The sequence below is a fragment of the Chlorocebus sabaeus genome, chromosome 25 (genome assembly GCF_047675955.1).
Source record: "Chlorocebus sabaeus isolate Y175 chromosome 25, mChlSab1.0.hap1, whole genome shotgun sequence".
NCBI classification, from domain to species: domain Eukaryota; kingdom Metazoa; phylum Chordata; class Mammalia; order Primates; family Cercopithecidae; genus Chlorocebus; species Chlorocebus sabaeus.
Window position 1 is genome coordinate 25,208,772 of NC_132928.1, and position 22,198 is coordinate 25,230,969.

General features: G+C 50.9%; 1 protein-coding gene across 24 annotated transcripts in view; it reads left to right on the plus strand.

The window, feature by feature from the left end:
- Positions 1 to 22,198, plus strand: part of PLEKHA6 (pleckstrin homology domain containing A6) — a 157,071-nt gene that overhangs the window by 95,768 nt on the left and 39,105 nt on the right. For 14 of the 24 annotated variants that reach the window (XR_012091209.1, XM_073011583.1, XM_073011586.1 and 11 more), the window contains 7 exons: positions 5,952 to 6,032; positions 7,028 to 7,142; positions 12,282 to 12,386; positions 13,046 to 13,118; positions 15,590 to 15,690; positions 19,137 to 19,339; positions 20,839 to 21,390. Coding sequence is in view for 23 of the 24 variants with exons in the window: in XM_073011583.1 (XP_072867684.1) it covers positions 5,952 to 6,032; positions 7,028 to 7,142; positions 12,282 to 12,386; positions 13,046 to 13,118; positions 15,590 to 15,690; positions 19,137 to 19,339; positions 20,839 to 21,390 (1,230 nt within the window). In the remaining variant the exon portion in view is untranslated. The other 10 variants (XM_073011592.1, XM_007988830.3, XM_007988831.3 and 7 more) reach the window with 7 other exon arrangements.

The following is a 22,198-nucleotide window of genomic DNA, read 5'->3' on the forward strand; positions in this document are numbered from 1 at the left end:
TGATGAGATCCAGATGGGGAGGCACAGAGCAGGAACCAACCCTCTCCCCACCTTCCCCTCCTCTGTGGCAGCAGAAATCCTCCCTGGAGTGTGGACAGTCTCGGCTTGGAATTTGCTAGCTAGGAGAAAGAAGGAAGTGGGAGGGATGGGACCCCCTTTCCACTTGCCTTGCGCGCAAACCTCTCTCAACCTAATGAGCTGTAATGCTGGAAGCCAAGGCATCCTCAGGATGGGGAAGCCAGGCCAGGGCTAATTCTTTGTCAGCAGATTCTCAGGAGCTATGGAAATGAAGCAGCTTGGTGTACAGCAGATAATCAAGAGAGGCCCAGTGGGTGGAAGGAGTGGAGTATCTCTCCAGTCGTTCAATATTGATCACAGTGGGGTTCCAGGCGTCCAGCCTGGGTGTGTGTGTGCACGTGTGCACATGTGTGAACATGCATGCCTGCAAAAGATCATGAAACTTGGATTAATTTTTGCCACTCTTGACAGCGTAGTGCCAGGTATACTGCATGTGGATGCTGACTCTCCAGGGGGATGTTTGGAGATGAAGCAATGCAGTGTTATCTCTATGTGAGGTGCTGTAGGGGCTGAGGATGTCTCTTGAACTACAGGAAAGCTTTAAGTAGGTGCAGAGACAAAGGCCTGGAAAATGGAGAGGATCTGCTTTTTTCTTTGTAATTTATTGGTCTTGGGACTTCCAGAGTGCCTGCCCCTGGCACTCCCAGCCCATGCCGCATACACAATGTTCTTAAGCCTGGGACTATGTGTTTTTCATTTTTTCACTCCTGCATCTGGCGTATTTCTTGATTTGTTTTTCACAGCCATTATCTCTTCTGCATCAAATGGTCCACATTTTGAAAGTTTACAGCTATTATTTCATAGAGTTAGCATGTGTGCTGGTGAAGCAAGCACTATTATTTCATATAGTTAGAAGGTACCTCATTTACACATGAGAAAACTAAGGGCCCAAGAAATAAAGTCACATTGCTAACTCAGGTTGGATCTTGGACTGAATGTTTGGTCCTGCCATATTTGTTCCCACTGACGGCACTGCCATCAGGGCCACCCTCATGGTGGATAAGTGACCACCAACTGGACTGCTCTGGAGTTTAGGACTGTTTCTACCTCCACCACACAATCTCTTTTACCACCTGAGATTTTCCCTTCTCTTGGGCAGAATTTGAGAGGTCCATTTGGATATGTATTCATAGATTCATAATCATTTGTCCTTGACAAATGGAAGCCTTTCGACATCCCAAAAGGAAGGAGAGAGGAAGGAGAAAACGGATTACCTATCGTTGTTTCCCTTTTTAATGTTCTGCCTCTTGTAAGTTCTTCTTGACGTCTAACTAAAATGAAAATCTGCCATACCGTGCAGTTTGTTGGCAAAGGGAAAGAACCCCTGCTAGACATTCTGTGTGCAGACTTAATTCAGAGGATTTCGGAGCTCTCGATGAGCAGGGGAAGCCCCAAGCCTGCCTTCGTTCCTACTCCCTCGTGCTATCTTTACAGGGCATAGGAGAAGTAATTTAACTTGCAGCTTAAGCAAAGGCTGTGGGAGGCCCCTGAGCTCAGCTTGAAGAGAAAGGGGATATTTTTGCCTTCTAGAGGAAGAAAGCTCATTTTCCCAAAGCACCCCTACCCCCTCCTCCTTCTGTGCAGATGAGCTTAATTTTCTTCCCCTCCTACTGAAGGTGGATCAAAGCCAAGCTATGTATTCAAGGGGGAGCTAGGCAGGGAAGCTGAGTGAGGGGGCGAGGGGGCAGAAGCAGAGCTTCTCTCATGGAGAGGAAGTAATTAATTTTAAGAGAGAGCTAAGACAGGGAAGCCCTTGGTGATAGAATGTCAAACTCCAAATGCAGGTGGTTAAAAATTAAGTCAGGGCTGGAGAGTTTCTATTATTCATTCATTCAACAAATATTTATCGAGCACCTGTTTTGTATGGGCAGGAACCTCAACCGGGCATCAGGAGAGGGCCCAAGAAACTGGATTAGGGACAGGGAAAGGAAGCGATCTGAAAACCGAGGCCTCCTCTCACCAGGATAAATCATTTGCAAAAGTCCCATGAAATAGCTGAATGTATTGACCTTCTGGATTTAAGATTAAGCTATTTAAATATCAGCAGCGGTTGACCCCAGTTATATCGTACCAACATGTCTCATTATGGGTTAAATAATAATGTTGTCCATTTGCTTTTCCATTCACTGATGACATTATTCCCCGATAAAGTTCTTGCTCAATCCAAAAAATTAGATTAGCCCCTTCCTTTCAGTGTCTGTTGTGACATCACAGAATTGCCATAGCAACAGACTGTGATGTCAGCAGGCTGCCTGGTGCTGCTAAAAAGAACCACGTTGGTCAAAAAAGGAATCTGTCATGTGAAGACGAAATGGAATAATATAGAAAGCCAGAGGAACTGAAACGTGATATCAAAAAGAACATCTTGGCAGGATAAGATAACAGTGGGTCTGGAGCCTCCTTTGCTAGAACTCTTTACAGAAAACCAAGGAACTTAATGAGGATTGATTGGAGAACAGACTTGCCTAGAAGCAGGGGGATGGCAGCGATGTCCTTCGGAAGGCCCTCACAGTCCAAGGATCCTAAGACATGAAGGACATTAGGAAAGGGGGAGCGCTGACCATCTTTAGCCGCTGAAGAATTCAGGGGAATTAGCATCGATACAAACCTCCTTGCTTCTGAGCAGATCTGACAGTCACCAGCTGGAATGTATCATCTCGTGTCTGGGAAGATTTTCAGCTATAAACACACAATGACCCCCTCTCAAGCCCCATTTGCCGCCCTATTCCTCGCAAGCCTTGGGAGGAAGCTGTCCTTTAACATTGCCTGAGCAGTCCCATCCCAGCCACCAGCTCTGGCTCCACAACGTCCACGCCCATCTGGTCGACTTGCTTCTCATCTGTAGGACCGCCACACAGGGAGGGAAAGCAACCCTGTGCTGTCCGAGGGGAGCAAGTCGGAGGGACGGGGGCAGAGGAGCTTCATTCATTATGCTCCTGTCCACACAGAAGAAGGCTGGGCAGGCTGACAGAAGGGAAAGGAGACCTGCTCAATCAATCTCAGCTTCTCAGCAGCGGCAGCAATAACAGCAGATGAATCTGGAGCTTCATTTAACCCTTATGCCCACGGGATCTGAAGGATCTCTGAGAAGCAAGTTGATTTTCAGCTTTAGGAGCCTGTGTTGTGGGTTGGGAACTGGGGAGGCAGGAGGACTGTCTCCCTACAGGTCGGGCTGGCATGAGTTTCAGCCGTGCAGATGGGAACGCAGCCCCAGACTCCTTCACCCGCCCAGCCACTCTGCGTCCTTAGCTCACTGAGGTCGGACTACCTGGGAGTGCTACACCTGCTCCGTGTATGTCTGTCTCTCTATTTCAACATTTTCTCCTTGGGGAGCTGAATGGGGAGGATATCATCCCCTCCTTGTTTATTCTGCCTCCAGTCCTCTGACCAGTAGCATTCTGGCCGAATACAAGGAAGCCACAGGCCTACTAGGGCACCTAGGCGACCCCTACCACCACCCAAGGAGAGTGCCCTCCTTCTCCAGAGCCAGAGCCAGGAGGAGGGGGAACTGCCAGAGTCTCTGCCACCGATCGCTCTGCATCTCTGCCACAGCCTTACCAGTTGGACCAGAGGACTTACTTCTCAGAGGCATGGTAGGAGCAGGGTGGCCGGTGGGTCCTCTGAGGCTGCCAACCTGGGGACGGACCTGCCAAAAAGATGTTGAAGTTTCGGGCTGATCGACGGGTCAGGTAGGGATTTCTTCCACGGATCATGAGCCAAGTTAAGTCAGAGCAAGCTGAGTTGGCAGCTCATCCTGCTTGGATCCGGGGGCTTCAGAGTAAGGGGTCTGCTTGAGATGACCTGGAGAAGGAAGCATAGTTAGGTCAATGGTTGCTGCATTGCAGTGCTTGTGAAGGGGAAGCTATTTTGAAATTGGTAGTGCCGGGATAGAATGAGGACGTCATTTGTAGGGGTTGCTGGGTAGGAAAGTCTGGGGCTAGGAGAGATGTGCCATTCCCTAGAAGTCTTGTGATGGTTGGCAGCAGACTGTGTGTGTACGCTTCTGTGTGTGTGTGTGTGTGTGTGTGTGTGTGTGTCTATGCCAGTGCCTGCAGGGAAGATTCCAGCAGTTATCATCGGGAACATGCAGAGCAGAAGGAGACTGGAGGGTCAGGGCAGGGGGCGGGTGCCCTGCGCCACTGGGAAAAAGCAGACAACTTGACACCTCAAAGGACACTGTAGTTGCCGCAGACTGCTTGCCCCCCAGACCACTAGATGAGACAGAATCAGGGGCAGACAAGGGTCACCGGAAACAGTGACCCTTCCTTGCAAAGATCCCCTGTGATTAAATTGAGGAGCATGTCCTTGTTGGACCTGGGAGGGAGGTGGGAATAAAGTTTGGGAAGTAGGGAGTGGCTTATCAACGTGCTAGACTCAGAACCCAGGCCTGGTGGACACGCGCCCGATTTTGGGTCCTGACTGGCAAACCTGGGCTGCAAAGCCCAGATTTCCGCACAGACTATAGGCACTGCCTGCTGTGCTTTTATCTCCTGCATGTCTTTGGATTACATCTGAGCGTGACAGCTTTGGAAACTGAAAAAAACAGTCTTTGATATTATCTTTAGCTTTAGCAGACAGCCCAAGGGTTGAGATGTGTCCTGGGCTATTGAAAGGGGGCCCCCAAAAGGTTATTTTCCTTCTCTGATGCAACTGAAGGGACTAAGCTAAGATCTCCTTCCTCTGCTGCTGGCTGACCTGCCACTTGTCAAGCAGAGCTGGCCCTTTGCTGTGGATGTGCTGGAGGGGCCCCGTCTCCATGGCCTCTGTCCTAGTGCTTGCTCCTTCCGGTAGTTTGGCACCTATGCTGGGTGCTCACAGTATTTCCCAAGAGGGATGGGTGAAGAGGCCCTTAACTCAGCTAGTCCCTCCACTGGCTGGATGCTTGAATCTCCACTGCTGCATTCTTGTCAAGTAGTCGCAGCTTACAGGATCCATCTCAGGGGTTGCCATTGTGGCTTAGACCTGCTGCATCAGCCCCTCTGCACTCTATCTGCTGCCTTCCTCCCCATCTCCCTTGAGAGCCTCCTTGGGAACTCTCCTGACACTCAGCCAGCCGGAGGAGCCACAGCAGGTCTTCCCAAGGAGCCTCCACGATGCTGCTCCCCATCTGCCTCTGCACTTACCCCCTGACCCCCCAACCCCTGGTTCCTGCTCCCTTCTGCTTCCTGGCAGGCTGTCCTCACAACACCCTGCCCCTTTCCTGGCCACAGCATCCCTTAATGAGATTGGACTGTTGAGCTACCACTGACCTTCATACCTGACAGCCCCTGAGGTCTCAATGACATCAAGCAGCCCTTGGACAGGAGACCCTGGACTTAGAGTGTGGGTGGGTCCAAGCCCAAGCTCAAGAATGGAGTTTTTCAAGCCCCCATTTCCTTTTAAGAAAGAGACACAGCATAAAGCAGGAGAAGGAGGAGGAGTCCAAGGTCACAAGAAAGTTTTTTCAGCAAATAATGAGGGAGCTTTTTTTTTTTTTAAATGTGGCTCACCGGCAGGCTCTGTCCCTGGGAGAGAACCTGCCACGCATGAGGCCCTGATGTGCTGAACTGGCTGTTGGAACCCCTCTTCCCCACACTTAGGATAAGCACTGAAAGAGTTCAGTGTGGCTTGTTTCCAGCCCCAGAGAACTTTAGTAAGTAGTTAGCACTGACTCGTGAGAGGTGACCAGGTTTCATTTCTTCCTTTCCCCACCCCCTACCCCCACCCTCATCTGGATGTCAGCCCAGGCCTCCCATGGATCCCCCTGGAGGACAGAGGCACAAGCTTCTTACATGGTCACCTGTCCCTGTCACCACCCAGGGTCTGTCCACATGTTGGTTTTTGTCTCTGCCTTCTTCATCTTTACCATGACTCTTCTGTTTTTCCCTCTACAGCCACAATGAAAGACGGAACACATTTCTACACCCAGTGACTGGCCAGGTCCCAGACGAAAACAAAACATTTGACTTGAAAATGTAAGTGTGTCCCCTACTTGCTGTTTGGCCTTGCTGTCCTTAACCACTACCATCCCACCGCCTCCTTGCAGCTGGAAAGCAGAAGGCAACGGGGAGGGGAAAGGAAAGCAGAAGGGCTTTGCAGTCAGTCACCTCGGTTCTGAGGACTGGAAGCATCTGAGACCCATCTGGCTTGACACCCTCATCCACTTTTCCTAGGGTCTAGCAGAAGCCAGGTTGGCGTACCCCGCAGGTTGAGCTGATGGAGTAGAAGACAGGTGTGAGGCTGGCATAGCACCCAGGGGCCTTTGAGGGAAGAGCTGAGAAAATCTGATATGATCATGAGAGCCAAATGCTAATTCCTCTCACTGTGGATCCTGGCTCACCGAATGAAAGGAGAAGAAGAGAAAAGAGGATTAATCAATCTACTCTCATAGGCCACTAGGCAGTTGTGTCTTTTAAAGTAGAGGAAAAGGATTTCTGGAGCCCCAGGGTCTAGACTTTTAAAATAAATGTCCAGGGCCAGGAACAGGTGGCTCATGCCTGTAATTCCAGCGTTTTGGGAAGCTAAGGTAGGAGGATCATTTGAGTCCAGGAGTTTAAGACCATCCTGGGCAACATAGTGATATTCTGTCTCTCTAAAATAAATAAATAAATAAAAATTAACTGGGCATGGTGGCCCATGCCTGTGGTCCCATCTCCTCTGGAGGCTGAGGTGGGAAGATCACTTGAGCCTAGGAGTTCGAGGCTGTGGTGAGTCCTGATTTTGCCACTGGCTACAGACTGGGTGACAGAGCATGACGCGGTCTCAAAAAATAAATAATTGTGCAAGGTCACCAGCATATAATTTCAGAAGGGTTGAAGGAGTGGCTGAGGTGACTGCTCAATGGCACTCAAGAGATCTAATTTTGTGTTGATGCTGAAACAGTGGGTGGCAGGGTGTGGAAAAGGGATGGGTGGTTTCCATTGTTTCTTGGCTCTCACCAATCTCTTTTTTCTGGTTGACTTGAAATCAGATCAGCCTTGGACATGTCCAATAAAACAGGTGGGAAACGCCCGGCTACCACCAACAGTGACATACCCAACCACAACATGGTGTCCGAGGTCCCTCCAGAGCGGCCCAGCGTCCGAGTAAGTCCAGCCCTCAAGGCAAGCTGTTGGGCTGGAAATGTCTTCAGTGCATGTTTAGTGGAATCTCTGGGAATCCTAGGAAATCGTAGCCTGTCCAGCTATTTCTGCAGGCTCCAAGAGTAGGCAAGGTGACCCAGAAAGAGAGTGGAGAGTAGGAAGGGAAGAGGGCTCAGATCAGAACCTCGTAGAAGACCAACATCTAGACCAGGGGTTCTCAACCTCAGCACTGCTGGCAGTTGGGGTTGGATGATTCATCATGCTATGAGACTGTCCTGTGCATTGTAGGATGTTGAGCAGCATCCCTGGCCTCTGCCCACTAAATGCCAGTAGCGCCTCTTTTCCAGGGCTATCAACAATGTCTCCAGATATTGTCAGGATTTTTTGTCCCTTGGGGACAAAATCTCCCCAACCTCATTGAGAACCACTGGTCTTGCAGGACAGTCACGAAGGTCATGGCGATTGAGAGCTCAGAGAAGGGGGAAGGAAGGAAGAGAGCCCCAGGAGAAGGAAATCTAGAGAAGAATGTTGCAAAGAGGGCCAGGAAGACAAAGGCTGAAAGTGTCCTCTGGGTTTAGCAGCAATGTGGTCACTGGGGACCCTGACAAGGGCAGTTTGAGTGGTGTGAGAAGAGCAGAAGGCAGGCTGGAAAGGTAAAAGTGGGGATGGGAGAGGAGACATAGGAAGATCATAGTGTAGAAACTGCTCTTCTAAGGAACTAGACAACAAATGTTAGTATATCATCACATAATGGAGCACTTGCCAAAAATTAAAATGAACTGGAGCTATATGTATTAACAAGGATAAATCTTGAAAATATGACGTTGAGTAAAAAGCAAGTGGCAGAATATGAGAAATATGATATCACTTATGTAAATGTACAGACATGAAAAGCAGTACTACATATTTATAGGAACATCTGTAGTAGAAGTGCATAATCATGGACAGGAAGACTAATTTTGGGTCAGTGGTTGCCTCTAGGGAGGAAGCAAAGGTAATGAGACCGGTGAGGGGCTTGAGGGAGTTTTAGCTCCAGTTGTCTTGTTTTATTAGGGCAAAACAACATGAAATGATGATCATCGTATTATTCCCTACTTTTCTGAAATGTTTGAAATACTTCAAAAAAGTGTTTTTAAAGACACTTGACTGTGATGGGAAACGGAAGGGCAGGGAATGGAAGCTAGAAGGTAACACAGGACTGGAGGGAGGTTTCATTTGTTGGTTTGGTTTTGTTTTAAGATGTCAGAGGTGTGAGGGGAATGGGCCAGTAGGTAGTAGGTTCGGGAGAAAGAGGACAGCCAGTGAGTCACATTTCTATGGAGATGGAGAGAGTCAGATGCAGAGGTGCTGTTAGACTGGATGGGGAAAAGCCACCTCTTCCTGAAACTGCATTAAAAGAAGGCGTGTGAGGCTAGGGAGTGGGTGTCTAGGAAATTAAAGAGACTCTCACATGATGTCCTCAACTTATGCAGGAAAGTAGGAGGCAGGGTTTTCTGCTGAAAGGAATGGGGTGGGTGGGGAAGCATCAGGTGCGGGGCTGGGAGCTTGAAAATATGTGATACAGGTTTGGGGAATAGGAATGATGGTCAATGAAGGACACATGAAATGTTGCCCTATACTTTCAAAGGATCATCTGGGGCAGTCGAGTGTGATTCTATGTAGCCCTAAATCTGCAGGTTTGCGTGATTTTCCTCCAGCATGCTCATAGCCTGGCTGTGAGAGCAGGGAAGGCAGGTAGTTGGATTAGCCTTAGTTTGCCGAGAAGCTATGGCAGAAAGATAGGAGGCCAGGATATTCAGGAGTTAGTGGGAGGTTGCCTGGAGTGGTAAACTATGGGGTGGCAGCCTCTAGGCCATGGAGAGAGGGGGCAGAATTATGAAAGAGTTGGACTGAGAGAAAAGGGAAGGATTTAGAGATTTGCATAGGGTTGTGGTGACTTCTTCCAAAGGCAAATCTCAGTCATTATATGTGTATTTTTGTTAGTAATGTTCAGATAATAATTTTATTTCCCAGTTGTGGGAGTACTTTATAATAAAGGCCAATTTCTTCCTTACTTCCTTCTACAAACAGTTGCTGAGTGCTTGTTATGGCTGGACACCTTGCCGGTTCTAGTGAGAAAGAGATGAAAAAGACAAAATTCCTCCCTGCAAGGAGCTCATGGTGCAATGGAGGAGATAGAAAGCTGCACTGTGACAGGTTTTAGGCAAGGGGTGTCCAATCTTTTGGCTTCCCTAGACCACACTGGAAGAAGAAAAATTGTCTTGGGCCACATATAAAATACACTAACACTAACAATCTCTGATGAGCTAAGAAAAAAAAAATCATAATGTTTTAAGAAGGTTTGTGTCGGGCTGCATTCAAAGCCATCCTGGGCCGCATGTGGCTCACGGGCCACGGCTTGGACTGTACAGATGTGTGGAGAGTAGTGTGCAGCTAACCACTCAGGGGCATCAGGACTTCGTGGAGCGGGGGAGTCTGCAGCAAACTTTAAAGCATGAGTTGGGATTTGACAGTGGCCAAGGGAGGATGGGTCCTCCCCCAATGCCAGGGAGCACACTGCGAAAGGCACAGGAGGATGAGAGAACCAGAGGCAGGGCCTGTCTGGTAAGGGGACAGAAGGTGGGTGACAGGCCCCTGCCAGATCTCACAAACCTGTCCTCTGTGCTGTGCTGAGGAATCCAACCTCTCTCCTGAGTGATGAGTGCAAGAGAGAAATAGGATTGTTTGTGTTTTGGAAAAAACCTTAGTTCGTGGTAGAGGGCAGACAACAAGAAGTGATGGGGACCTTTAAGACAACAATAGTGGAATTTGAGAGGGAAGAGCAGATTTGAGAACTATTAAGGAGACAGACTCATCAGCCCTGTATACACAATTGCGTAATGGAACAGAGGAACGAGGGACCCATGGAAGATAACACGGAGTTCTAGGGTGGGTGGCTAGGTGGCTCATAGTACTATTCACCAAGATGAGAAGTACAGAACAGGCTTGGTTAGAAAGAGAATGAGTTTGGTTTTGCACTTATTTAATCCTGGCCAGACAAGCAGGTATAAAATGGGTTGAGCTGGAAGAGAGGTCTTGGCTGTAGCTTAGGGAGCTTTTATCATATTACTCATAGCTGAAGCAGTGGGTATGGATGAGGTAACACAGGCATGATGTAAAAATGAGAAAATGAAAATAAAATAATAAACGTGTGATCGAGGCCCACCAACACTTGGAGAGTGGAAGTAGGGGAGATTGAGAAGGAGTGGCCACAGACAGAGGTATTGAAAGGGAAACAATAGTGTTGTAGAAACTCAAAGAAGAGTTCCAGGAAAGTCAGAAAGGTTATGACTGCCCAATGCTTTAGAGTGAGTGGCCTTAATTCCATAACAGTGCAAGAGCCATTTCCGAAAATAGGTAGAGGAGGTTTAGGAGTGATGGAGGGAGAGAAAGTTGAGACTCTTCCCAGGAGCCTAGGACTGAAGAGTAAGTAAGGGAAGGTATTACCTCACAGTGGACCTTGGGTTATAGGGTTGAAAGGGGAATTTGGGTATGTGTGTGGCAGCATGAGAGAGAGAGACAGAGACACTTTCAGATGGAGAGACTTGAGTGCATTTGCTGAGGAGAAGACATCAGTGGAGGAGGAAGCATCAGAGATATATCTGAGAGGAGATGATCGGTGGAGCTAAGTCTCAGAGGACACAACGGGTTAGAAATGTTAGCCTTGGAAGGAGGGCAGCACCTCTTCTTTTGATACTGGAGGGGAAGAGGCAAAGATAGTGTAAGTACAGTCATTTTCTAGGTAAAAGGGTGTGACATTGAGGGAGTGCATGTCTAATAGCCTCGAATTTCTCTGTGGAGGAGCAGATCCACTGTGGGGACCTCCCCCTGGGGAGGGCAAAGGCAGGGGAGGTCGGGGGCTGGGAGGATGGTGAGGGTGTGGAGTGGAGCTGCCATCTGGTGCTGAGCCTCCTGGGATTGGGACTGTGGCTCTGTGGCAACCTCACCTGTATGGCAGTGTGATATTTTTTTTTCTCCGACAGCACCATAATCTGGCTATCAGTGCAGGGAGAGTAGATAATTTGATTCATTTGGAGTGCTATATTGAGTTTTAGAGAAGGTGAGGTAGGAAGACAATAGATGGGGTTTGTGAGAGCCCAGTTGATATACTCCACCATGGGGCCTAGGCCTTGTAGGGAAGTAACGAAAACTGGGAGGAGCTGATGGATCCAGAAAAAAGGAGAATTGAGGAGCTGGGGACCTCAATGGAGTAGAAAAGCTGGTATTGAGTTAATGGAGTGAGAAAGCCCAAAGGGTGGAATGTTGGGATCAGAAAGCAGGAATCCTGGAAGTGAAGATGGTAGCAGCGGAGGGGCTTGGGGTGCTGAGAAGACTAAAGGTGTAGACCTGGGAGCGTTGCTGGAGTGCAGGTGGAGAGTGCTGGAGCTGAGGACATCAAGGCTGTATAAAGTTAGGGCATTGCTGGGTCATGCTCCTGAGCAAGGAGATTTTCCACAGTGATGCAAGACAGAATGAAGAGGAGGACTAACATCAAAACCCTTAGACTCTGAAAGAACGATTGAGAAGCGGACAGTGATGAGAAGGATTAAACAGTGGGAGATCAGGCAGTGGTGCTTCCAGCAAGGTGGACTATTGCCCGAGTGTGGAAGAATGACAGTGTTCACGTGGCAACACAGAGCTAGAACATCCGTCTCTCCTCGCGGCTCCGTGTTATGTTGGGCACGAGACGACGCACGGGACCCTCAGAGGATGAGGATGCAGGGAGTTAACTTGCAGAAGGCACTGTGGAAGACAGAGGGAGTAAGGCGGCTGGGAGTAGGATAGGCCAGAGTGAAATTGGAAATCTTATTATTTTCACCTCCAAAAAAAAAAAAAAAGCTATGAGACAGGTAGAACTATTATTTTATTTTTGGGAATTATTATTTTGAGCCCTATTTTAGAAATGAGAAAAATTGCCAAAGAACTGGAAGGCTCTGCTCTTGAGTTAGTAATAGATCTAAGATTCACACCTAGGCCCCTTGGCTTGAGGGCATCCCGGGGTTAACCCTAGGGAGAAGCAGCTCTAGCAGGGGTGGCTCCCTTGCAGATAGAGCAGGAAGGAGGAGACTGGGAACCTAGGTCAGCTTCTCTTTCTACCCCTAGGCAACTCGCACAGCCCGCAAAGCTGTCGCCTTTGGCAAGCGCTCACACTCCATGAAGCGGAACCCCAATGCACCTGTCACCAAGGCGGGCTGGCTCTTCAAACAGGTGAGGCCACCCTGCTGTTCTGGCCACCGTAGCCTCCACCTTTTCCTCATAGAATGAGGATTCCTCTGTGCTTATGACAGTCCATGTATTTTTTTGGTATGTCCTCCTGCTGTCTCTGTGAATGAGTCTCCTAATTTTATAAAGGCTCAGAGAAACGAGTATCTTCCCAAAGTCACACAGAAAAATTTGTGTCAAACTTGGGAACCCAGCCCGGTGTCCTGATGGGCAGATGCAATGACCTTGAAACATGCTGAGTCCCCAACCCCGTGGGAACAACCCACTAGCTCCCAAGCAGGTCCTGCTTATTATGGTGGGGGGTAGGGGTGTCTCCTGAAAGTCTAGGGTTCACAGATTGGCACCAGATTGGCCTTGCCGCTATCCCTGCCTGCCCTTCCTCTCACTCATTCTGCTCATCTCTTGCCCCTCTTCTCCTCCCCAGGGGAGGCACTGAATGACAGAACTGGAAGGTCATAGGCAATAATCTAATGTCAGTTCCTTGCATCTGAGGTCTCCAGGGGTTGCTGCCGTGCATTAACAGCAGAGCCGCAGCTAAGGCCACGATGTCCTTATAATTGACATGGTGCCCTTTTCCCTGCATTCCACCTCCTCTTCCACATCCAGCCTGCAGCCCTTACATCTGCCTCTCCCGTGTCCCGCAGGCCAGCTCCGGGGTTAAGCAGTGGAACAAGCGCTGGTTCGTCCTGGTGGATCGCTGCCTCTTCTACTATAAAGGTGAGCTTGGCCCTTGGACTGGCAGGGATGGCAGGAAGCCAGGACCCACCACTCCTTCTCATTCTGCCATATCCCCAAGCTTGGCTTTGGATGGGCACCGGCAGGGCAGATCTCCTTACTGTGGTCCTGGCACCAGTGGCAGCAGGATAAAAACAAAGCTCACTTGTTCACTCACACACTCACTCACCCATTCAGTTCACATTCAACAATGCTTGCTAGGTTTCAGGCAGAGTTCCAGCGATACACTGGGTGAACAAGGTGGTCATATGGCTGGTGAAATCCTGGAGGAATGGGGAGAGAGGACAAGGACAAAGAGGAGGAGGTCACTAGTCACTACTAGTAGGTCAGGTCACCTACTAATTGGAGCTTGTGTGTGGCCTTTCCTCCTGTCCCACTGGAATGCACAGTCCCATCTGTGAAGGCAGGAACTTTTGTCAGTGTTGGTCACTGCTGTATCCACAGCACCCAAAACACTGCCTGCCATTTAGTCGGTGCTCAGTCAATACTGAATGAGTGAACATAATATCCTCCGGCTTCACCTTCTCTGCTGACCCCAACTCCCTTTCCCTACTCTCTATTTTTAAAAGTTGTGCCAAGGCAGGCTGAGGGCACCAGCAAGGGTTGAGGTCAGTGATGGTGGCGCCATGTGGATGCAGGGGAGGAAATGGGTGTGAGGGGTGAGAGGAGAGAGGGTACAATGATTATGAAGCAGGAGAGGCTCTTTCCTTCACTCCCTTGGCCCAGGAGGGCATAGCCCTCATTTCCAGGCCTCCTGGGAGCAATTCAGTGAATCATTAACTTTGGCAAACAAAGGTTGTACCCAGTGACCCTGCAGAGCACTGCTGTCCCTGGTTGCTGTATTGCAGCCACCTGAACCCCAAGGAGGGAAAACAGGAAGGGGCTGAGCATACAGAGTCCAGTCCCAGAGAAAAGCCCAAGACTCAGGGAGAGGAATCTGCCCAGGCCTAGGACCCAGGTGCTGAGCCTCCAGGATATCGGGCCACAATGGAGCCAGAGTGGGAATGAAACTGGGAGGAAAACGGGGGTCTCTGCAGAAGAGAGTCTTTGGGAAGCAGTGGGGGTAGAACCTCAAAGAGCTGAGAACCCAAAGGCTCAGGACACACCAAAATGGAGGTCACTATTCACCAAGAGATGGACTCAGGACTCACCTAAATGCTGGCCTGGACTCTGCCAGGCAGGGGCTCCATCTCTGGAGGACAAGAGCCTCAGTTCTCCTGAAGGCAGCCCTGGGGTCCAACCCTGAGTGCCTCCTACTACTCTGGTTTACCCCTTCCTCTAGGTACCATGCTGGGGTCCAAATAGAGAAGCTGATCTATGGGCCAAGTATTGTGTAGATGTGATGAGTAAGAGGAGAAGCAGGGCTTGAGGAGTTCATAACCCTACAGAGGTTTCCTCTGAACCCTAGCCGAAGGCTTTTCAGAGTCCTCAGCCTGGGGAACAAATAGCGATCCCAGGGAAGTGGGGAGGGCCTTGCCATGGTCTCATAATTGTCCCCCCACAGTCCCACAGAGCACTCCCCGCCCTTTCTTGCCTCCTGCTGACAGCAGGGGGCCCAACTGGCCAATCCATCAGGCTCGTTTGGAGATCCAGGATGAATTATGTAATAGCTGGACTGTTAGCCCTCTCCTCCCAGGGAGAAGACGGCCAGAGTGCTCCAGGCAGGGTGCCTTTTCCTATGGAGACATAGAACCTCAGCGGGGATCTGCAGCTGGAAAGGGCAAAGCAGGCTCTGAGTGACAGGGAGAACCTTAGAAAGAGTGACCCAGAGGCACCAGAGAGCAGAAGGTGGGACAGTCCACTCTACAATGATCTGTCCCATCACCTTGTTACATATGTCACTGGTGGGATGGTCTCGTTTAGCGAGGCAGGATAGATAGGAGAGTGGTCAACAATGCTAGCTTTGGAGTTCACTTTTTGTGTTTGAAGACCAATTTTATCACTTGTTCCTTAAGTAACCTTGGATAAATCATCTAACCTCTTTGTGTCTCAGCTTCCTTACCTATAAAATAAGGGTAATAATAAACGTAGTAATAGGACCTCTTCATGGGTTTGTTGGGAGGATTAAATCCATTAAGGCATTTCACTTAGAACAGTGCCTGAGCTTCCAAATATCAGCTGTTATTTCTTTGTTTATTTGTGCACTAGAAAGCGAATTCCCTTAGGGTAGGCACTATTTCTCTCTTATTCACCTCTGCAGTCCCAGTGTCTGGAACAGCATCTCCAGGGCCATCACATTCCCTAACTCCAGGGAGTGTCCTCTCGGAGCATGTATGGTGGCCCTGAGTGCCTGACAAATAGGAGGTGAACAATAAATATGTATTGATATTATCAGGGAGGGGCAATACACTCCTCCCCACCCCTGGTATGCGTGCACACACATACACACACACAAACACACACACACACACACACACACACACACACCCTTCTTGTGCCTCTCTCCCTGACAGATGAGAAGGAAGAGAGTATCCTAGGCAGCATCCCCCTCCTGAGCTTCCGGGTAGCCGCAGTGCAGCCCTCAGACAACATCAGCCGGAAACACACGTTTAAGGTCAGTTGGTCTTCCCCTCCCAGGGCAGTTGGGGGAGGGAGGCCTGCTCTTCTACAGCCTGTGGGAATGGAGAAGGGCCAAGAGCCGTCACCCTAAGGAATCCCAGGTGGTGATGGTGGTAGCAGTGGTGGTGGGCGGAGGAGGGGGAGTAGTAATGGCCCCTAGACTCAGCACAGTCTCTTGTAAGGCTAGAGCAAGGCTATGCTGGGACCTTCCTCCTCTCTTGGGGGTTGGGTGGGCAATTCTCCCAAGAGTGGGCCAGTAGAGATGTGTTTCAGCAGCACCGCAATTGTTACTGGGGCAGGAATAGTTATGTTCTGAGTCCGTGGACCTTTTGCCCAGTGCCTGCCCCTGGGAAATCCCTCTGGGCAGAGGCAGGAGCTGTGGCTGGTGGGTTCTGAGACCTTTTCTGGAAAGGCTTCCTCCCCACCATGGTTTCAGCAAACTGGACCTACCTCCAAGTAAACCTTACTCAAATTTCAGTCTTTAGTGAATATTAGGAGTTGAGTTTCATTCCACAAGAGCTGCACATCTCATGAAGAAACCGTTTGAGAGAACAAGTGCACAGGAAAATGGGCCTTTCCTGCCTGCTCAATATCACTGCCTTGAACCCCTGGGGAGCCACCCGTTAAAGATGTGCCTGCAGCTGGCTCGTCCTAGGCCAGTGTTTTTCCACAGTTAAAAATTCATGACCCATCAAAAACTATAAAAATCTCATGCCCTTTTGTATTTTATGATGCAAAAATCATAGGTTCCTTTTCATTTTTCAAATATAAAATTATAATATCAACTACACACTGTCTGGCTGCAAAGCCCTCTCTGTCCTAATTGACAGTTGCTGTCCAAGGCCCTTCAAAGCTATGATGTTAGATGATGGGACCCGTAGGTCACTCCTTGAGCTTCCAGAGCCTTAGAAGAAGGGACTCTGTCCCTTCCTGTCCTTCAGGCTCCAGTCACCTGGCCACGGAAAAAGGCTGGGCAGCATGCACAGGGCCCGCTACAGGGATCAAGGAAGGACTTATTTGGCACATAATTAGTTTCAAGCCTCCTGGGGTCTTGTATGCCAGAGGTGTGAAGAGAATGAACAATTAATAAAACTCTGACTCCAGGGAGCCAGTTCTAGCTGGGGAAATAGGAACAGGCTGTTTAACCAACAACAAGTAGTCCTGTTATACACAGACACACACACACACCCACACACACAATCAAACAGCCTGTCTCACCCTCCCCACCAGACCTGTGCAGAGACACAGACACGCTCCAGCTCGGAGCTCTGCCAGCAGCAGGCGTGAGATAAACATCCCCGAGTGACTGACACACTCCCCCCACCACAGATCCCAGATATCACCTCTCTGCCCACCAGCTCCTCGCCTCCTTCCCCTTCACTGCACCGCCTCTTTCAAACCTGACTCCGAGGGCTGTGCTCAGTGGTCCACAAAGGGTTCTGATTGTGGCTATTCCATGGCCCTTCCCCCGGGAAGGGAGGGGAGCTGAGACAGATGGGAGGCTTGTCCTGCTGTGGCCACCGAGCAAAGCTCTTGGATGGTTAAGAATGAGCCAGGAACTGTTCCTGCCCAGGCTACTGCTGAATGCCTTAACTTCTTCCTAACTCGGCCCCACAGAGGCTTCGAGGGCTTTGCCCCGCTGGGACAGCTCCCTCAATTCTCTGGCCCCCTTTCATAGTTCCAGGCCAGCGCCCCTGCCCACTCCCCATCAATGGCCCTGCCTTTTCCCAGGCCCTCTGCCTTCCCCTGTCACAGCACTTGTCCTTGTGCCTCTGCTCTCTCCTTGTTTCCCGTGGCATGTTTTGTCCCCCAGCGTGACTGTCAGCTCTTCAAGTGCAAGAGCCTGTCTTTGCCTTCCTTGTGACTGGTGCCCCCACCGAGTTCTGCACACACAGGCTGCTCCCTGGATGCTCATTGAATTGATGAATTCATTTGCTGCCCACTCCCACCCGCCCCAGGACACACCCACGAGCCCTGCCTGTGTGTCTCCTCTCTACAATAACCCTGTGTTCTCCACCCAGAGGACTTGCTTGGGCCTCTGGTCTCTCTACCCCCGATCCGTCGCAAGTTTCAGCTGCCCTCTTGAGGCTTCACTGGCTTTTTGTCAACACCTCCCCTGCCCTCTCCCACACCTGCCCCAAGCTCCGCCCACATGCTAAGTCCTCTGCTGGAGGTTGGGGACCAGAGGAAGGAGGCCCACCCTTGCCTCTTGCTGGGTAATTGTTCCTGCCAGAAAGAAATTGAGGGCTGGGGACAGGTGGAGGCGAGGTGGGACCAGCTGCAACTGAGGAACCTTTTGAGCATTTAGAGGGTATGGTTTTGACATCACTGCTCAGGGGAGCCTTGAGGCTATCTTGACCCCCAGAGACCCAGGATTTAGGGCTCAAGGGGTCAGAGGCTGGAGTAAGGCTCACATCCGAGACTCTGAATCACTGCTAGATGTCCCCTGTTGAGTGGGCTAAGTCAAGCTACTGAGGATCTCACTGGGAAGTATGCTGAGGTCCCAGAAAGAATTTAGTCCTGTGGCCTCTTTTCCTTGTGGCCTAAGAACTTTAAATTTCACCAGACAGACCCTTTTCCCATGAAATAGATGCATCAGTGAAGGCCAGAGCAAAACCACAATTTGTCTGCAGTTACAGAGCTGGTCAGGAGCAGAGCCAGGCTTAGCGCTGCGATTCCCTGACTCACTCTCCACCACCAGCCTGAATTTCCCTGGTGCAAGCTCTCCACTCCCAACCCCTTGGTAGGCAGAACTGGGCATCGCTGGGTGCTGCCATTCCCAGGGGAGACACAGAGTAGAAGGGGACAATCTGAATATCCCCCCTTCCCTGTGCTCCTCACCATTTCCTGTCACGTCGTCTTCTGTCTCTCCCTCTGGTGTTTGGTTGACCTGTTCTCTGCTTCTCCTTCTGACCGCGTGAGGACCCCTCCTCTGGACAGGAGCTCTCTTCTGGGTTCCCGCCCGCAGTACCTGCTCACAGCCGCCAACTAGGTAGTGTGCCCCGTCTGTATGCCAGTGTCTGCTTTGCATGCCCACAGAGAGGGGCTTGGCTGTCTCTCCACGTGAAGAGACAGTGCTAGCTTCTCAGCAGTGAAAAGCTGGGGCTAAGATTGGCATGTGCTCAGGGTCCTCTCCCCAGACACGGGGTCATTGCCTTTGAAATCAAACATGGAATTTGCCGGGGAAGTGGGTGTGATCATTGTGCCTCCTGCTTTAATTACCCCAGGTGGGGCAAGTAGGCTGACCTGGTTATTGGGCTGCCTAATGGTGCCCAGAGAGCCAGCCAAGGTGGATACCTGGGTACTAGCTGGAGCCCTCGGGGTAGCTGCAAGCTGCCCTCCTCACCTTGCTCCTGAGCTCCGCATGGGGAAGAGCCCCAGGTGCAGGGAATGGCCCAACTGACTGCCCATTCTGTGGGTGTCGGTGTCTTCTCCCAACAGGTGACTGTGTGCTGGGTGGATGAGGCCGAGGCCAGCTCCACGCACTGCCTCTCCCCACAGGCCGAGCATGCTGGGGTCCGCACCTACTTCTTCAGTGCCGAGAGCCCCGAGGAGCAAGAGGCCTGGATCCAGGCCATGGGGGAGGCTGCTCGAGTACAGATCCCTCCAGCCCAGAAGTCAGTGCCCCAAGCTGGGCGGCACAGGTGAGTGCCAGGGAATTGAGTGTGGGGATGCAGGAAGAATTAAGAGGGGAATGGAAGACATACTCAGCTCTGGGTCATTGCTAATCCCAGTGTGCCTGCTTGAAGCCCTGGAGGATGTGTGAGCCGACTCCTTGCATCCAGGCGGGAGGCCTGGCTGAGTGATTTCAGAGCCTGAAGTCTCTCTTCCCCTAGCCAGCTCCCCCTCTTCTCTCTGAGCTGGGGGAGGCCAAGAGAAAAGCCAGGTTCCATTGGGGCCTGGCCAGGAGCCAGAGGTCAGTGTCATTTGCTGTTTTTTCTCAGCTGTGTGTGTTAAGCACACCGCCTTTGGAGGAAAATAAACTCAGGTTTGAATCACACCTTGTCCACTTGGCTGCAGCGTGACCTCAGTGCAAGGGACTTACCCTCTCTGAACCCAAGGTTCCTCTGCTCAAAAACCAGCAAACATAACTCTACCTCAGGGTTGTCGTGAGGCCTACACAGAGTGCATGTAAAACACTCGACATGCAGTAAACTCTTAACATATGGCCGCTCCCATCGCCCGCCGTCACCCGCGGTCTCAGCGTCTGTCTCTCCCTTAGCTGTGTGTGGAGTCTTGAGTTAGGTGCTAAGGGGGATCCAGGAGAAGGGGGTTTCACAGTGTAGACTCCAAGTCCATTCACATATCTTAGAAATGTTTACTAAGCAATGTTTCAACAAGGATGCTTGAATGTGTGGAGTTTGGGAAGCTGTAGGGGGAAAATTGTCACAAATTTCCATCTTCGCTTCAACCAAGGGGCTTACTTCCAAGAGTTCATTCATTTCACAAATACTTACTGTAAATATAAATAGTGTAAGGCACTGTAGTGGGTGCTAGGAACACAGGGGAAGAAAGTCTGCCACGTTCCTACCCTTTTGGGGCCTGTATTCTGATGGAAAGTCAGACCTGGAAGAAACGTGTTTTGGAGAAGGGAACTAGCGTGTTTATGTGCTTGTGAGTTTCAAAGCAGAAACTTCTGCTCCTGAGGCCCGCCATGTTTATCTCACAGCAGTCCTAGGAGGGGAGATATTATTATACCCATTCTGCGGATGAGGAGCCCAAGACTCTTGGCAGTTAAATAACTTTCTATAGGAAAGACAAGTGCCCCATCACAAGCCTTTGTCGCTGGAGTATCAAGGACAGTTACTGATAAGAGTGCAAACCCAGTTTGGGGAGCTGGGTCAGGGACAGATTACAGAGAGGACCAAGACTAGGTGAGGTGAGTCATGCCATAGCTTGAAGGCTGGGCTCAAAGCAGACTGGCAGAGGGGAGTGGGGTGGAGAATGACCTGCAGAGAAGATGATGGGGGCAGAGTTAACACAGCAGGTGTGGGTAGGGGCAGATTAGGTTGTATAATAATTTCCCAGGCTGGATTGAGAAGATGAAGCAGTGAGACTTAAGAAGCAGAACAGGAATTCATAGAATCCTGGTTCCATTGCCACCTCCCTGCCCATCCTTCCCCACTCCTCTTCTCCTTCCCAGTCTGGCACCCCCTGCCCCACTCCATGCTGGGCTGAAGTCACTGACAGCATCTCCTTTGGCATCCAGCAGCCATGAGAAGCCAGACTCGGAGAACATCCCACCCAGCAAGCACCACCAGCAGCCGCCCCACAACAGCCTTCCCAAGCCTGAGCCAGAGGCCAAGACTCGAGGGGAGGGTGATGGCCGAGGCTGTGAAAAGGCAGAGAGAAGGCCGGAGAGGCCAGAAGTCAAGAAAGAGCCTCTGGTGAAAGCCAACGGCCTCCCAGCTGGACCGGAGCCAGCCTCAGAGCCGGGCAGCCCTTACCCCGAGGGCCCAAGGGTGCCAGGGGGTGGGGAACAACCTGCCCAGCCCAATGGCTGGCAGTACCACTCCCCAAGCCGGCCAGGGAGCACAGCTTTCCCGCCTCAGGACGGAGAGACTGGGGGACACCGGCGGAGCTTCCCGCCACGCACCAACCCTGACAAAATTGCCCAGCGCAAGAGCTCCATGAACCAGCTTCAGCAGTGGGTGAACCTGCGCCGGGGGGTACCCCCGCCTGAAGACCTTCGGAGGTGAGGCATGCCAGTGGCTGGGGTGGGGCTGATATGGTGTTATGGCTAGAACGTGGGAGTGGGGTCATAGCCCATGAGGCATCCCCTGTTGGAAACCTTCTGGAAGCAGGCTGAATTGGGAAGCCAAATCCCATGCTTCTGGCTTGCCCGAATCCTTCCTGCTCCATGGCTCCACCATTAGAGTCTGGCTGCTGTCCCTGGTTCTTGGTTTCTCTGTCTGCTTCCTTCAGAAGAAGGGACAGAGTGCCCCAGTGCCTCTCCACGGCATGCTGGGAAGCCCAGAACACAGCAGGCTTTGGGAGGGGGCCTGAAGTTGTTATAGTCAGACATCCATCCAAGCTATGGGCCCTCCTACAACATCCTCTCCTCCAGTGCTCTACCCACTTGAGACTCACTAACTGCCAGACCAACCCACTCCAGTTTTGAACAGCTCTAATTGTTTTAAAGCCATGATTTATATGAAGTTAAAAAACAAAACCAAGTAGCTCATTGGTCCCAACACGGCCCTCTATGACCATTTACTCCTTTATCCAATGACTGGCTTTGAAATATCTGGGGACATTTATTGGGCCCAGTGGTGTCCCTCAGGGCAAATGGGGCTGCAGGCTCCTTCCCTGGGGATTTGGGCAGCTCCAGGGACTGCAGGCCACAGCTTCAGGAAGGCCATGGGGCCCGGGAGGAACCTGCCCTGTAGTGGCCTGAGCAGCTGCGCATTGCTGGTGGTCTTGTGCCTGGGAGTATCAGGCCTGCTCTGGGGAGAATCATTTGGGATGAGTCCCAAGAACCTACTGGTTCAGTCCCTGACAAG